Raw genomic sequence first — 17,403 nt, forward strand, 5'->3', positions numbered from 1 at the left:
CTGTAATCAGTTTTCTGTTATTGGTTTTTGTTTTTTTTGTTGGCCTGAAAGGTTGTTTCACATTTAAACTCAACAGATCTGCAGCATCACCTCATGCAGCCAATGCCGTCATATAATGAGATATGATTTTAGTATTACTCACGGCAGGGACAAAAAAAAAAAAACTGCAATTAGTTGGGACTGAGTTTAGGTTCACACAAATCCTTATGGGCTCATTCAGAATATGAATTGTCACCTTCTGCACAAAAACGTGTGGGGGTGATCGTTGTTGAGAAGGAAGCAGAATCAACAATGACCCAAGGGCAGAAAACAGAAAAAACAATGGGAGCCTGACGTCTTGTTTAGCTGGGAGTGGATGTGGGTCAAGTTATGAGCCGGATGGAGAGATAAACAGAGAAAGACGGAAGACGGGGGGGGGGGGAAACACACACACAGCCGACGGTGAGACCAAACATTAACCTCCAATCAGCCTCGGGCGGCTTCACGGTCAGACGTATTTACTCTTAATGTGTTCCGCTGAAATGAATAGGGACAGTAAATGAGAGGGAGAGCTGGGTGGAGGTTCGCCAGCAGAGGGCAGTAGACTGGAGAATGGACGAGAGACAAACCACAGAAATGGAGGTGCTAAAAAAAAAAAACAACCTCACTCCCGTCTCCACGGAAACGGAGGGGTACGGAAGTAAAACTGTGCCATCAGATTCTGAATTCGAATTTCTAACTCTGAATTTGTTTTTACCATCGAAATCAGACTTGGAATTTTAAAAGCTGTCGAATTTCAAGTACGTATCTTTTTTTTGCTTCTGATCTAAAAATATTCAGTGTGTAAAAATTCAATGTGTCTAAAACTTCAGCTGAAAAACAGCCAGAATATCTGTTGCCATCAGGACGATGCAATCGATGCCCGTCTCATTCACCCAACATCCAATCAGGGGAAGCTTTGTTGGTCACGTGACCAGTACAACACTGGGCCGGAGCGGCCAGCGGTAGTGACCCCAGACATTACATTAGGTTAAAATGTGTTTTTGCCATAACAAGCACAGATATTCTGGCTGTTTTGCAGCTGAATTTTTTTTTGCAGCTAAATTTGTTTTTGCGGTTGAATTTTTTTACAGCTGAATTTTTAAGACACATTGAATTTTTATGAATGGTAAAAAAAATTCTGAGTTAGAAATTCGAATTCAGAATCTGATGGCACAGTTTTACTTCCATAGAGGGGAGCACTTTCTGAAAATGCTCGGGTTCCGTTGTCATGCTGATGGAAGAAATATAACTAAGCACTGGAGCGAGAAAGAAAAATTCTGTTAATTAATAATAGAGCTGGAATAAGAGAAACTTCAAAAATGGGTAAAGTGACAAAAAAAACAAAACCCAAGGATTGATTAACAATAATTTACTTTCTCTTTTTTTCCCCACTAATCTAGTTAAGCACAAGCGTTGGTAAATTCATTAAGTTCCATTACGAGTCCCACTGGACCAAACAGGAAGGATCTGACCTGGAAGACATGAAGTCGTTCTTTAACATCGTCACACAAAATGTCTACCGACAGAAATATCTTTCATAAAAGGAGAAAAAAACATAATTGTGAGCGAGGAAAAGCAAAAAATACGTAAAACCGGTCAACACGTTTAAGATATTGGTTCCTGACTTTATTTACTCTTGTTGTATCATTTGAGTTTGTGTTGTTATTCCCCTGGAGAGACTTTTAACTACTGCAATGCCAAGACCGAGGCTTTTTTTTTTTTTTTTTAACTCTCTCTGGGCTTTTATTCTGCCTGTCCCAACTTGTTGGAGGCGTATCGCCGCCACCAGATTCACAACGAGCTAAACATGTATGAAACCAGTTTTGAAAAATATTACAGCAATTCGCACCTCCAGCATTAGGTAACGATTCGTTTTCTCAAATCTTTTTAAAAAAAAAAAAGGGGGCTCAGGCCATGCGAGTGGTGCAAATTCTCAGCATCATTAAACAGAAATAAAAAGGACAATAAAACCCAGTTAACATGCAGCAGCTTACATGACATGTACATTATTGTATACTTGTTTTTTGTTGTCCGACTAACCATGCAACAATCAAACAAGTAGCCACAAGCGTACTATTCAGATATAAATGCATGTATTTATCCATGTACACAGGGGGAAGGGATAGTGAGAATATGGCTCCTCCATAACAAACCATCCGTTTTAAACACGACGTAAACAGTGACTCACAACCTTTCTTCTCACAATACCCAGAGATTTTCCAACGCTTCAGACCAAGAATCTGAACAAAACTGTTGGAAGAATCACACAGCAGTCCGACAGAATGACGTAGACCGCCTAAGCACACTTGCAAGGTTAAATTGAGGGAAATGGTGACATTTTATCTGTGATGTCATATCCCAGATTGCTTTAAAAAAACAAAAAGTCTGCAGACCCTCGTGATTTGCCTCATGATTTGCCCAAACAGTACAGTGACGCTCCATGCTGGAAGTCACGCCCACTGCAATCAGCATATAAAAAGGAAAAAGCACTGAGCAGAAGAGAGCATTCCAAGACAAGACTTGAAGGGGCAGAGACTGACTCAAGACCAAGACCTTTGAAAAGGTGGTCCTCAGACCAGTACTCAAACGCCACGATCTTGATAATTTTTTTTTCCAGATTGTACTTCATGTAACTTCATCGGTTTAGTTCTCTGAATAAAAACAGTCTCGGTAAGACCCTGATAACTTTAACCTTTTTACAATATTGTTAATATCGCCTGTTAAAGGCGGTAGTCATTCACTCGTGTCGTCGTACTTCAGACCAAGACCACATTTTTGATCCATTGATGTTGACTCAGACGGGTCCCCCCTGGAAGTCCTGGTATGTTCTGGTCTTGGTCCTCTCTTTAGGCTTGTCCCCTTAACCTCTTTTGTCTTGACTTGGGATGCTCTAGTTTTAGTCTTGACTCAGTTTAAACCTATTAAGGTGTTGGTCTTCGGAAGTTCTAGTCTTTAGTTTAGTCTTGGTTTTTGGATGCTCTGGTCTTGAGAAGGTCTAGTCTTAGTTTTGTCTTGGGATGCTCTGGTCTTGGGATGTTCTGATCTTGGTCTTGTTTTTGTTTTGGGATGCTCTGGTCTTGGTCTTGTCTTGGTCGTAGCCCCTTAAAGTCTTGGTCTTGTTTAGGTGTTGGGGTGCTTTAGTCGTCATATTTGTCTTGGGATGTTCTAGTCTTGGTTTATTTGATGCTCTTGTCCTGGTCTAGTCTTGGTTTTTGGGATGCTCTGGTCTTGGTCTTGTTTTTATTTTGGGATGCTCTGGTCTTGGTCTTGTTTTTGTCTTGGGATGCTCTGGTCTTGGTCTTGTCTTGGTCTTAGCCCCTTAAAGTCTTGGTCTTTTTAGGTCTTGGGGTGCTTTAGTCTTCATCTTTGTCTTGGGATGTTCTACTCGTGGTTTTGTTTCCGTATGGAATGTTGTAGTCTTGGCCCTGACTCGACTCTGCCCCCCATCACTACCACCGAATCCGTCAGAACCAGCGATGGTTCCCTGGTTCCCTGGTCCCTGGACTCGGCGGGCTGCTGAGGCTGGTACCCGACGCAGCAGGCCACGGACTAACAACACTGATGTTAACACGCCACTCCTCCTCAACGCACTCGTATTACTCCATCCGTAACGACGCAGACACGGACACACGGGGTTTTTAACGAACCTGTCGGACCCGGACGTCCACGGACGAACCGAACCTCGGAGCCTCGAAGCCCGTTTGACAGGCTGTCAATCACCGGGCTAACTGCAGCGGAACCAGGCCGCTCTCCGCCCGTGCTACGATGTCAACCTCCGCCCGCTAACCCGCACCGAGTCCGGGGGAATGAAACCACCTAAACACCGGAACCGTGCAGTGACGGAACAGTTTACTCCACGAAATGCAGTTATCGAGTCTTTTTTATTTTTATTTTGCCTCACCGTTCAGTGTCGGACTCCAGCAGCGCTGACGGTGGAGGATGTTCAACCGTGACTGACTCGATGCTTTTGAAACACTTTGTCACGAATCACCATTCATAGTAATCCTGGAAATCAAACCAAGAAAGAAGCTCAAATTGTATTTATATAAATATAAGATCTACAAATGGCTTAAATTTGTCCCTAAACTTTAACGTAACAAGTCTAAAGAGAATAGATGCTCTTCAAATCGAACCAAAGGGTCTTTTGAATGAGTCGCGCTTCTTTTTACTCGACTCGTCACTGAAAGATCCTTCCCATGAAAACAGGAACAAGGCATCAGTAATCGCTGAGAAAGCGATGTGTGCCGCACTGACACTGTTGAGACCAACGCAATCGAACACGGAGCAATGTTGATATTTTTTCTTCTTCCTTTTAATCCATTACGTTTCATTTTGAATGTAATATTTCCAGTTAAATGCAGGGAAGCTTTATAAATATTCCAGAAGCAGCCATTTTTGCATTTGGTCGTGCAAATATAGCTTTTTATAGTGAAACAGCCATATATATATATATATATATATATATATATATATATATATATATATATATATATATATATATATATATATATATATATATATATATATATATATATATGTATATATATATATATATATATATATATATATATATATATAGATTTCTGAGTGGATAAGACTGAGAGACAGAGAAACGTGTTATGTATATTTTTTTAATCAGGTTGGGTTAATGCAACAGTGCATTTATAGATGTAAAACTTTTTTTTTTAATTGTTTGACAATTGCAGCTCATCCATAATGCTGCAGCCAGAGCCACATTACACTAGAGCTTTAATCTGTGCTCTGGCTGAATGTGTCACATGATCAACTTCAAAATCTGACTTGTGCTGGAAAATGCTTTGAATGCATCTCAGATTGTAAAATATGAAACATCCAGTTCATATGCTCCTCATCAGTGGAACAAACTTCCTGCTGACACACTCACCGCTTTTAAATCAGGACTTAAAACACTATTATTCACTTATTTACAACAATATTTGACTTTTATTTCAATTAAACTTTCATTTATTCAAATTTTTACATAAAAAGTGAGCCCCAACACCCAACAAAAGCTTTGGTGTTTTCACTCGAAAATGCTGTCATCCAAACGGATCCTCTGAATATGATGTTGAAGCCAATAAAATTCAAGGTAGTTAGTGTCTACTGCTACTCGACTCAGCCCTCTGTGTTTTCGTTTGTCCTGCTATTTTATAAAACTTCTTGAATTGTCTCCCCGTGGTAACGTCTCACTCAACTTATGAGTTAATCTAACATTTGACTGCTGTTTCAGCTTGACCAAGCCTCGGAAACTTTTTCCATCAAAAGAGCTGTTTTGTCACTTTTGACCCCCCAAAAAATCCCTTCTTAAAAGAGCTCATACAGTTTATAAAGTTATTTATGTAGTTTTGCTAAATTCGTAACATTTCATGATGACAATTTAGAATACATTTTTCATGTTTTTGGCTTTGTAGCCATTTTTAGCCATTTTATCCTTTTGGCCCATTTGGTTGTTTCATTTTTCTTCTGTCATTTTATTTTTTTATGCAATTCTAACTATTTGACCTGACTTTGCTCCATTTTTGACAGTTTAAAACATTTTTTGACTTCTTTTACTGTTTTAATTTTTTTAACCAAAACTCCTGACATTTATTTCCGGCTTTTCGCAATTTTAACATATTTGTAGCATTTATTTTTATTGCAATTTTAGCCCTTTTCAACCATTTTGGCCATTTTAACAAGAGTCTTTTCGAAAATTATCCATGTATGAAAATATATATTTTTTAAAAGAAGATATTAGGATGAAAATTGTGCTCCATATAATTTTCAGAGAGCCAATACAGAGGAACTAAAGATTTGCAGGTTGTAGACCCCTGAGTTAAACGCCGTAACAGTGGACAGAAGGAGTCTGAAACACTTTTCATGTATTTGATTTTATTGAAGAAGAGAGATATGAATAGGTAGCCTTATTTTTTAAGGCACCTCCAAAATGTACAACAAAAGCTGAACCATTTATTTATTCAGAATACAAAAATACACATCTCAGTGACTCCAAATCGTAATAAATAGTTAACCATGCATTCTAACCATAAAAAGGCACAGAAAACAGTCACTTAGTAGTCATAAAAATGATCAACTACTTTACCAAAAATCATCCAGATAGTAATACAGGTGACGACCGTAACATTATATTCCAAATGTGAGAACACAATACACATAATATCATTTAACCCTAGGCAATAAATATGCAAATATTTTGTTGATACCTACATATATATATCCTTACAAATGAAAACTGTGCCATTGTAAACGTAATGTAAACAAATAAAACTCACTTTTCTCCCACAGTTTTTTAGGAACCACGTCAGAGACTACATGCTAACCTGTCTTCTTAAAACACAATTTGCATGGGCTTTCCTTTGCGTTGGGAAAACCAGGCAGTTTGCAGCATTATGTACAGTTCACTGAAAAGACCACAGCGAGGAAGAGAGGTGGCGGACACGTCCACATCCCGGAGTCCGGTGACCAAAACGCACTCAGAAGATTCACACACCGCGGCAGACACTTTTGTTTGGACACAACACGTGGCGAAAAAGTGGAAACGGCATCATTCCACATTCGGCGAATGAAGAAAAACGGAACGTGAGGCGGCTGCTTGGCCACAGAAATGCACAGGCAATATATATATATATATATATACGCCGTCTCCAGAGTCACTGCAAGGTTCAATCGGATCTGATTAGACTCAATGATCTTCAATCGGGCAGAGGTGCAACAAAATAGGAAATAGAACAGTCAAGCAGTTGAGTTTCCCTCCGTTTCCGTGGAGATGAAGCATTTTTACAAAAGTTGAGCTGCACCATTGTCGCGTAAACGGACATCCAAAGTGGAATGAAAGTTTTTGTTTTTGATTGAAAACGCTGTCGTGTAAACGGTCCCTAAAACAAAATGTTCAGTCTTAAAGGGGTCATATTATGCAAAATTCACTTTCTAAAGGTTTTCCAACAGTAATAATCGTCCCCACAACGACGCCCGATGTGAAGAAAGTTTGTCCTCTCTCTCCCTGATATGTTTCAGGTTTTAAAAAGTGTGTTGCTCCAACCAGCCAATCAGAAATCAAACCCTATATAGTGTCATCGGGGGGGTTTAGCCAATCACAATCAAGGTAGGCTCCTCCATTTTGACTCCTCCCACAATTAGGCAAGTTCTGCTCTGGCACATGGCACCACGAGAGGAAGTACTTCCTCCTCTTCCCATAGATGGGCATGTGTGGGTGGAGCCAGTCCAGCTCACACAAGACACAGCAGATTCTGAATGTAGCTCCTATGATCCAATATTCAAATGGAGGAAAATCAAGGAAAAGCAAATAACTTTGAATACGATGTTTTTGGAGCAGCATCACCATGTGAAAGTGTTGAGAAGCTGAATAACATGACTCCTTTAAAGCAGCTCAACAGCTGAACTCTGACCTGAATGAAAAACGATCGCAAAAAAAAGTGGACCAAACAAGCCAATGGATTTTAGTTGCAGCAGAATATATTCATTAAGAGTGTTCAGTAAGAAATGTGTTTGCAAGGACAAAAAAAAAAAAAAAAAAAAAAATCCCATGCAAACAGAGTTAACTGGATTTAATTCAGCCTTTCCTTCATCGTGTTGCACCTCGCACAGGATCGCAGCTTCTGGTTCATTTGAATTCAGCGTGTTGGAGCCCAAACATACAAAGAAGTGACGACTGACAACCAAACAACCAAAAGCAGGAGAGAGAGAGAGAGAGAGAGAGAGAGAGAGAGAGAGAGAGAGAGAGAGAGAGAGAGAGAGAGAGAGAGAGAGAGAGAGAGAGAGAGAGAGAGAGAGAGAGAGAGAGAGAGAGAGAGGCCTCACTCACACTCTACTGTTGGTAAATGAGTAAAATAAACTGTTGGATTGTCAGAATGTGGAGTTTGATCAGTGGTTCCCAACCTTTGATTGATAACACAATATGAACAGTTTGTATTCAACTTATAGTGTCCCAGCTTGTCTCCAAATCATAGAATTGTTTTTTTTTTTTTTTTTTACTTTTGACCTCCTCTGAGCAGCCAAAATGTCGGACCTCCCCGAGGGACAAGTTTGGGAACCACTGACCACCATTACAGACGCTACGACGGATCTCCAACATCCCCTCAATGACTCTGCAGAAAACAGGAAATGCACATTTTCTGTCTTTGTACACGTCGGGTTTTTTTTACCCTCTTAAATATTGAAGCGTAATAATCTGTGCTGATTGTTTTTCGCTGCATCCAACAGTACAAAGCAGCAGCAAAGATGCTTAGAAGGCTTAACTTAGAGGAGGAACATGTTGGGAGATTAAGCTCGGAAGCATGAGGGGGGAGAAGATATAGAAAAATAAAAGTCTCCACATTCTCGATCGTTTTTGAAATGAAACGTGAGTCAGTGGGCATCGGCCGCTGGTTAAAACACACACACACACACACACACACACACACACACACACACACACACACACACACACACACACACACACACACACACACACGAATACACGGCGACACGTTACAACAGTCGTGTCTGCCCACTCGAACCCATTCACCGTGGATCGCCTTGGAAGCACAGAGGAGCGAAACTACAACCCAGTGTGCCACTGGAAGAAATCTGCAGGCTTGTAACTTAAACATGGAGTCCGTCAAGGGTCTAACTTATCTGGAAAAAAAACAAAAAAACAAACAAAAACATCCTCAAATCTCAAGGAGTGCATGTACAAAAAGAACCAAAAATCTTAATTTTTCTCTTCTTCTAATCTCCCCCACTACTTCCAATGAGAAACATCACGTGGGGAAAAGCTCTGAAGACGGTATCAAAACGAGAGATAAAATATTGCACCATCATAAGAGTACGACAGCGATATCATGTACAAGAGATTAGAACCAAATACACTGTTGTTGTGGTGTAATATACACAACCGAACGTGTGAGCTCGTTGACAATGCATGCCATGTCCGCAACCACCGACTACTACAACACTTACAAACATTGTTTGCATACACTGGCATACTGTATATACAGTGCATTTTTATACATATATATATATACATATATATATACACACACACACACACACACACGTCGACTTAGCATCACATACTGAAATATATACCCTGTAATGCCACCGGTTTTTAAAAGAAACTAAAAGTAGTGTGAGATCGGCGTCTCGTTCGTCATCAGAAGAGAAGCTGCACTCGGGCGACGCTATGCAGGCTGCAGATCAACTGCTCTATTACATTACAACAAAAAAAACAAAAAAAAAGTCTAACTCCTATCCTCGTTAGTGTTAAATACTGCGCCAGAAAAGGTATAAAAGTTGAGGTGAACTGTTAATTCGATGCAACGATATGCGGCTTTATAGAAGAAAGTGCCATTAAAGTTTCCCTTAAAGGGAAAAAAAAAATAAAGAATAAAGAGATTGAGCCTACGGTTGATGCTGCAACAAATAATTTAACCCGACGGATACAAGAGCTGCAACCAGAAATCCATCAATCGACTAGTAGATCAACAGAAAAGTTTTATTTTACTTTATAAATGAATTTACGTGCGATTATAAAACTGTAGAACGGCATCTGATAGGAATGTTTCGCTGACGATATAAGCCCCGCCCCCAACCGGGGGGGGATACACCAATAGCAGCTGGAGATATCAGCTCGAACTTCAACAAGTCAAATTGAAAATCCCAATCGTATAAAATTAATTGAAAAGTAAACACAAGACATACTTCATTAAGATTCTATCAATTGAAATGTATGTTTTTGACATTGATTATTAAATAATTTCTCAAGATTGAATAGATCAGGGGTGTCGAACAGTGAAAGAAACATTTCCTTTTCATGAGTAGCTACTATTCTAAACTGAAACCATGATTACAAGGTTTGCGTATAAATTAGCTGTGTTAGGCCCCCGTTTATACACATTTCCAAGTGAAAATGCGAAACTTTAGTGGCGTTTACGCGACAGCGGCGCTCAGAGCCGCTGAAAACTCAACTCTTTGAAAACGCTCCGACTCCGTCTCCATGGAAACGATGATAATCGTCTTGGTTTTATTTAAAAAAACAAACAGCAGCACTCACGAGTGGTGTGGCATGCTCAATACTCTATTTTCTAAATTCTGCCGTTTCCGTGGAAACGGGAATTGTTTTCAAAACGTTACCATGTAAATGCGAAACGTTTCTGAAACGAAATTGAAAAAAAAAAATGTTTAAATAAAAAAATTTGCGGGGCCTTGTTTTACTGTTCTCGTTGTTTAGAGCACTTTGTGAGATATTTTATTGGATATGAAAAGTGCGACAAATTGTCACCGTATTTGAATTTTTTTTATTTATTTATTTATTTTAACAAAATACCTAAATAAAATCTGTTCTGCTGGGCCTTCGAAGGCGATTCAATACCTGATTGTTTTCACTCATTTTTTTTATTACAGATGCCAAGGACGATTTTGGCAGATTCTGGTTTTGAACTACTACCTGGAACAATTCAAGACGTTTCCAGCTCCAGTTTGGCACTTTTCTCCAAACAACTAATCGATTAATCAGGAAATCCTTGAAAAAAAAAAAAATTAGAATATTGATGGTTGCAGCTGTAACTAATACTAATCATATTCCTGCACCTTAAAAAGGAGTTAAGACCTAAGACCTACTGGCCTATTAAAGAAAGAGTCAACTGATAAGTGTGGTTTTTTTTCTTAAGACATTCACTTTGGTACTGAATTCACATCCACAGAACGTGCTGAGATACCGATATTAACTCCACATATTTAAACCACGTTGACAGTTTTGTGGTTGTTTTTTTTTTTTCAAAAAAGAAGTTCTTATGATTCTTACCAATAAAGCACATTTCACGCGAAATAACTGAAGATATGGCACTTGACAGAAATCTTTGACACTTCATGCAAAAATAAATTAAAGCTAGAAAAAGAGCAGAATTCTAAAAAAAAACAACCAAAAAAAACACAAAAAAAAAGAGAAGGGATGCACTCAGTAGTTAACAAATGGCATCGTAATACTTAAGTCACGTAAAACTTGTTCAAGTGGTAATTTGCACACAAAGTAAAATCAAGACGCTAATCATGCACTTAAATGTATATAAAGTTGAGCAAGCATAGCGTGGTGACGTTTTTTTTTTTTTTTTTTTTATCCCCCTCCCCCGCCCGGGGGACGGCCTCCTGGACGCCGACGTCGTCTTCACCGTGCCGGCAAGTCGTCTTGGCGCGCCAAACCAAAACCGAACGTGGAAGGTTCTGCTACGGGTTTATTGAGAGCACAAGGGGTTAAGTTGCATACCTGATCGTGTGCAATGAGTGGTTATTGGATTGGAAAATGGCTTTTTGTCTTTGTGCGCGCGACTGAGGTCTTCCACATGCAGCTTTTCCCCACAAGTCATTTTGGCACCGACGCACAGACGAATTGTTCACAATGTCGTTTTTCTGAGCCGAGGGACAAACATCCGAATACCTAACGTCCTCCCTCCACTTCCTGCGGCGCTCCCAAATGCTCACGATGTGAAGGGACGGTTTGATTTCCCCCCGCCCAACGGGAGCTTAATGTCTCTCCCATGTTAGAGGTCAACCATGGAGGCCTTGGCCAGGTCCTTAGTTCCCTGAAGAATTCTCTTCATATGACCCACTTTCGATATCCCCAGATCCTGTGGACGGAACCAGAGACGTTATAGAGACACCAGACACTGACGTTTAGAGCGACGCAGCCACTCTATATCTCATACTCAAACACTTTTGGGATAAACATGGGAGATATGGCGGCTTAAAAAAAAATAAACCCTGCACTCCGTGACTGACCGGATCACCCATTGGGAACCACTGACACATACACAAAAACAACATTTGAAATAAAATGAAAAAAAGGTTCAAAATGCAGAGAAAAGTCATCATGTATTAATAAAAAACCACAAAAAAAAAAATTCCATTGATACTATTAATAATTGATAAAAAATTAAGCTATCTAAAAAAATAAATGGATGAATTTTCCCCTTGAAAAAAGACACTAATTGACATTAAAAAGTCAGAACATTTATTTAATCACTTAATCACTGATGTAATTCATTGGCAAAATCCACCGTGTTTTGTCGATCAACCCACAAATGCACGTCACTTACAAATGGGCGAACTTTTAAAAGGGAAAACAAATTGCCAAGAAAATGTCCCAACAGAGAATAAAATCTACATTAATTTAATGAGTAAGAAATACTAAAAGTCTCTTAATCTCCAAACAAAAACAATCCTCAGCATGTGCTGCACCAACTTGCTTCACGCAGATTTCGGTGGGAACTTGGAGACATGTTCATCATGTTCAAACGCTTTTTCTCACCAACACAGGTCTGATAAAAACACGATTTAGCTTTTAGGTTCTTCACGTGGTCTGAGAGTCGAACTGAATGAAATAAATACACAAACGAAAAGGAGAAACCTTTGGAGAACAAAAGAAAACTGCAAAAATTAATGAATAATACAGTTTAGACTGTTTTCTCTATATCGGAGTCAATATGAACATTCAAAATACAAAACTTCCATTGCATTTTAGGCGTCCGTTCACACCACAACGACGCTTGGAAAATGCAACTTTTTGAAAATGGCTTCTAATGTGGAACTTTTCGAAAACGCTCCAAATCCATTGTCGCGCAAACAAGTGAAAACAGATGTTTTTGGAAACGCTGGGTCTCCGCCCCCCCCGTATAGAAACGCTGCTACTCCACATGCTCACCGCGGCCGTGGTAACGAGTAGTTCTGCACATGCTCAGTAGAGACAATCAGAACAGCGTTTCCTCCGTGGTGTCGTAACTCCCAGTCCATGCTCTCCTGGGACTTGGTACTTTTATTTTGACAAGTCACAGTAATAACATTCCAACTTGGTCGTCTGTCCAGAAGAATGTCCGTGTGCGAACATTGCTAGTGTTTATTATTCTCCTCTTGCATGTGTGTGTGTGTGTGTGTGTTTGTGTGTGTGTGTGTGTGTGTGTGTGTGTGTGTGTGTGTGTGTGTGTGTGTGTGTGTGTGTGTGTGTGTGTGTGTGCTTTCATTACACAAACAAACAACAGCACCCGCGAGTGGCCAAACATGAAAACTACATCATTTTTTAAAATTGTGGCAGAGAAAACGTGAAACTTCTCTGACACAAAAACACAAAATATATTTTTTACTTGAAACCTCGTCTTGTAAATGGGCCCGCCGTTGTTGTTATTGTCCGTCTACTGAGCATGTGCAGAAGAACTATTTACTCTGGTCGTACTGTGTTTTCAAAAAGTTGTGTTTTCAGTTACTCCAAGCACCTTTTTCATTTTGTTTTCACTTCAAAACAGTTGCTCTTTAACCCCTGTAAGTGTCTTTAGGCTGAATCTTCTGGAAACACCAGACGATACAGTGAAGTTTCAGTGGTCAATATTTTTTTTCTGTTCAAACTGAAATGATTGACACTATTGCTTTTGAAAGTTCTTCTGCTTGGGTCGTACCGAAATGTTGCACCAAAGTAGCTTCATATTGGCAGATTATTTTCAACAAACACCCTCAAAAGTCAACAAATGAGAGTTTCTCAGATAGAAATCCCATCTGCTGATTATGTTTTAGAAATGTCTTTTCAGGTTCTGTGATTGTATTGATGCATATAATATGTACAAATTAGAATTTAAGCATCTTTTGTTATGATAAAAATGCTTTTTACTGTAAAAAAGCCTGTGACTTTTGAGCTGGACACAAATAAATAAAAAAGACACTCATTCAAAAACTTGGAATCTGTAATTTTTTTGAAGTTGTCCACACAGTTTTAGTAATCGTTATTCAAAATCAATCAAGAATATTATCCTCCCTTGATAACTTCATGTAAATACTTTTATAATCAAATTAAATTGAATACTTTTTTTTAAATTTACACTGGAAACATTGTGCTTTCTGAGAAATATCGTTAGATCGATAAACTAACATTTGAACAATTATCTACATCAAAACAGCAAAGCACTAAAATCCTCCAGGAATAAAAACAGACTGGCCGCGAGTCTCGAACGATGAAATGAGGGACATACGTGGAAAAACATAGAAACGGTGCAAGTGTGTGTGTTTATGAACATCACCGGCGTCAAACTAGTTAGACGCAATTTCATTGTGAGCGAGCCGGACTGGTAAAATCGAGCCGTAACAACCTTTAAATTTAGTTTTTTGTTGTCGTGTCGCAGAGCAAACATGATGAAAATGTTAACATTTTGGCAAAAACCAAACAATTACTCACAAAAAATACTACAATCTCAACATGAAGCCAATTTTAATGACACCTTTTGGTGCAAAACAGTGAAATGTCCATAAAGCTTCTCCTGCAGCTGTTGCTTTATGGGTATTTTCAAGGTATTTTGAGGAAATTGCCACTCAACTCAACTCAAAACGTTCCTCTTTGAAAAAGCCGACGGTTCAAGTTCGGAAAAGTCTCCAAAGACCCTTTTCTTGAGTGAGCTGCTTTAGGTTTAGTCTCACCACTACGTTATCAAACAAATAACGATTAACACCATCATACCTGATATTATTTAAATTATTTTGGCCGTTTTTTTAAATGTAATTAACCCATAATGTAATAACTGACTCCTAGTGTAATAACGTATTTGATCCATTATCGTAATAACATCTTAGCAATTATATAGATAATAGATAAATTGGTCATTATTATGCTATGCGGGCCCCCCCCCCATAGCTATAGGCTATTGTATTCTATTTTATTTCTTTTTTTTAAAAATATTTTTATTTTATGTGACGCACTTTGAGTTGCATGTATGTTTGTATGAAAAGTGCTCTATAAATAAAGTTTGATTTGATTTGATTACATTGTTGGTCCTTACGTTATTGATAATTATTATGTTATTGGTCATTCCATTGTTGGTCATTGTAACGTAATTGTTAGTATTACATTATTGGTAATAACTACTGGTTGTTACAACCACTCTCCACTCCCCATATAATCAATAATTATACTTTCTTTCTTACATTCTCTGTACCTTCCTGCAGGGATCTTTGGTTAACGAGTAGAAACTCTGCGACCTGTCACTTAATCCGTTTGCCGCCATGTTTTCTTGTACGTTATCCTGCGAAAACACCATTTTTTTTGGCTCTCTTTATGACGTACGAAAGTGAAGTGCCGCGAGCGGAGCTATGTGGTCAGTGGCGCTACGTGAATAAAAGTGTCTTAAAAGTATTGGAACTGTCGGGACCTCGGATCAAGAAGTCAGACGTTGAACCACCCGAAGGTCCCAATTCTTGACCGTTTTTGTCGACGCTCACTGACGCATAAATCTTTCCCAATCTCTCCTATTTAGTTTACGCTCATCCTCTACGACTGGCTGACTCCCCCCCCCCCCCCTCTTAAAACAGATACACAGTGTTAGTGGGTTGCAGCAAGTCTTTTGTCACCAAGCAGAAGCCAAGCAGAGCGATGCAGCACAGCACGAGAGGCGGGCGACACAGAGGGTACAGAGAGAACAGAGTTGATTGTGGGTCTGGAGGAGAGGGTCGACACAGATTTCAGAGTGTGTGTGAGTGTGTGTGTGTGTGTGTGTGTGTGTGTGTGTGTGTGTTTACCTTCAGGTCCCTCCTCTCCAGGTGCAGCAGCTCCGAGCCGCGGATGTCGTGTCGGGTGAAGGTGTCCCTGTACTCCCCCAGATTCAGCTGTTCCAGCCAGACGCCCACCTCCTCTGTGCCCCACCTCTCCACTACACACACACATTTGCGCACACACACACACACACACACACACACACGTATAGAGCAGAAATACACGCACACACACACACACGCGCTGCCATTTAACACACACCAGAACGTTCACTCTCGCCCATGTGAATATGTCACGCACAACCCCACGAATGGAGGGCGACAGTTTGTGGTGAAAATCATCGGGTGGAGAAGATGAAGGGTGGACGGGGGGGGGGGGGGAAACAAGCGGAGGAGGCAGCTGGCGGCGGAGGAAGGAGGATGAAGAGGCTGGAGGTCGGTGGTTAAAATGAGGCAGTCCAGGAGGAAAGGGTTTGGGGGGGTGAGGGGAATGGGGGGGGGTGCATGCACATCGTCAACCATTGTCAGGACACATAAAGAAAAAGAAAAGAGGGGAAACGAGAGGAAATACAGCTGAACCAATCAGAGACCAGCCCAAGATGAGGGGAAGGACTTTCAAACTTCTGACACTCACTGAGTTTTCTATTTGAAACTTTCCGTCCCTGCAAGGTTTGTTTGTTTTTTTTGTTTTTTTTATTTCATCCTTTCTTCTTGTTCATTCTCCTTCTGAAGGCTTGTTGACGACCCGTTGAACTCATGAGCATGACGGGAGGGCATGAGGATGAGGATGGACATGGTCGGACCATGGGATGTAACACCTCGGAGGGAGGGGGGAGGGGGGGGTGGTCACAGTGCATGAAACACAGTTTGTTGTATTTTTGTGTTTGTGGTATTAGAACTGTTGGATGGATTCGATCGCGCTGAACGGACGACGGACGGCGGCATTTCCATCGTCACAATATTTTCAAACATAAACTTCACTCGAGGTTTTTTTTTTTACGCCAACTGTCGCGCGGCGGATCGGAGGGACGCCGACTCGTCCCGATCGGCGTTCGGCCTGAGGAGAACGACGGTGGGGGGGGGGGGGGGGGGACACACTCCTACCTGACTGGGGGCTCGTCTTCTTGGAGGCCTTCTCCTTCTTGAACTTGGGCACAATGCGGAACATGCTGCTGCGACTGTTCCTCTTGCCGTAACCCAGTGAGGGGTCCTGGTACATAAGCACAGTCAACCTATAGCTTTTCATTTAGCGACCCGACTCTCTCGTTGCCTGCAGTCACGCTACACGGTGAACGACATCGAAAGTTTGGCTTGAGGACTCGCTTTAAAACAGCAGGAATTGATACTGTAGAAGTACAGGTGTAAATGTGGCTAAGCCCCGCCCCCAGCCGAGTTACTGTTGCATAAACCTACAGAAATGTGTCGTTGTGGCGAAGTAGAAGCAGCAAATTGAGCTCCATCTCAGTGTTCAGCAAGGCCATCAAGGATCGGCACATTACACGTGAAAAATATTGCTGTATATTGAGTATTTAGAGAAATCCAGGACAAATACCGGAAGCCAAAAATGTTGCTCTTTTTAACGGATGTTAGCATAAGCAAGTAGCTGAATTATTTAGATTTTTATTGTGGACGTTGGGTGCAAGTCTCTACCTGCTATTTTTAATTCCTCATGGAAAAGGCCTGAATTTAGAAGAGAATAGAAAAAAGGAATAGAAAACCTTATTTGTCGTGATATGTTGTAATATAACTCAAACTGCAGGTGCTGCTCCGTTTTGAGTCAATAAAGTGAGCAAAAGTACACGTAAAATCGATATGTACGTGTAATGACATAATACCACTCATAATATG

General features: G+C 40.3%; 2 protein-coding genes across 2 annotated transcripts in view; both read right to left on the reverse strand.

Annotated features, from left to right (window-relative positions):
* akap11 (A kinase (PRKA) anchor protein 11) overlaps positions 1–3,963 on the reverse strand; it is a gene marked incomplete at its 3' end in the record, with an annotated part of 29,394 nt that extends 25,431 nt beyond the window's left edge. Inside the window, exon 1 of the mRNA XM_080497721.1 lies at positions 3,923–3,963. The remainder of the gene's footprint in view (positions 1–3,922) is intronic.
* Positions 3,964–11,037: 7,074 nt separating this feature from the next.
* Positions 11,038–17,403, reverse strand: part of dgkh (diacylglycerol kinase, eta) — a gene marked incomplete at its 5' end in the record, with an annotated part of 63,584 nt that continues 57,218 nt past the window's right edge. The window contains 3 exons of the mRNA XM_080498390.1: positions 11,038–11,660; positions 15,583–15,713; positions 16,660–16,765. Of these exons, the coding sequence (XP_080354516.1) occupies positions 11,574–11,660; positions 15,583–15,713; positions 16,660–16,765 (324 nt within the window). The 3' untranslated portion in view covers positions 11,038–11,573. The remainder of the gene's footprint in view (positions 11,661–15,582; positions 15,714–16,659; positions 16,766–17,403) is intronic.

The sequence above is a fragment of the Blennius ocellaris genome (genome assembly GCF_963422515.1).
Source record: "Blennius ocellaris genome assembly, chromosome: 6".
In the NCBI taxonomy this organism is placed as follows: domain Eukaryota; kingdom Metazoa; phylum Chordata; class Actinopteri; order Blenniiformes; family Blenniidae; genus Blennius; species Blennius ocellaris.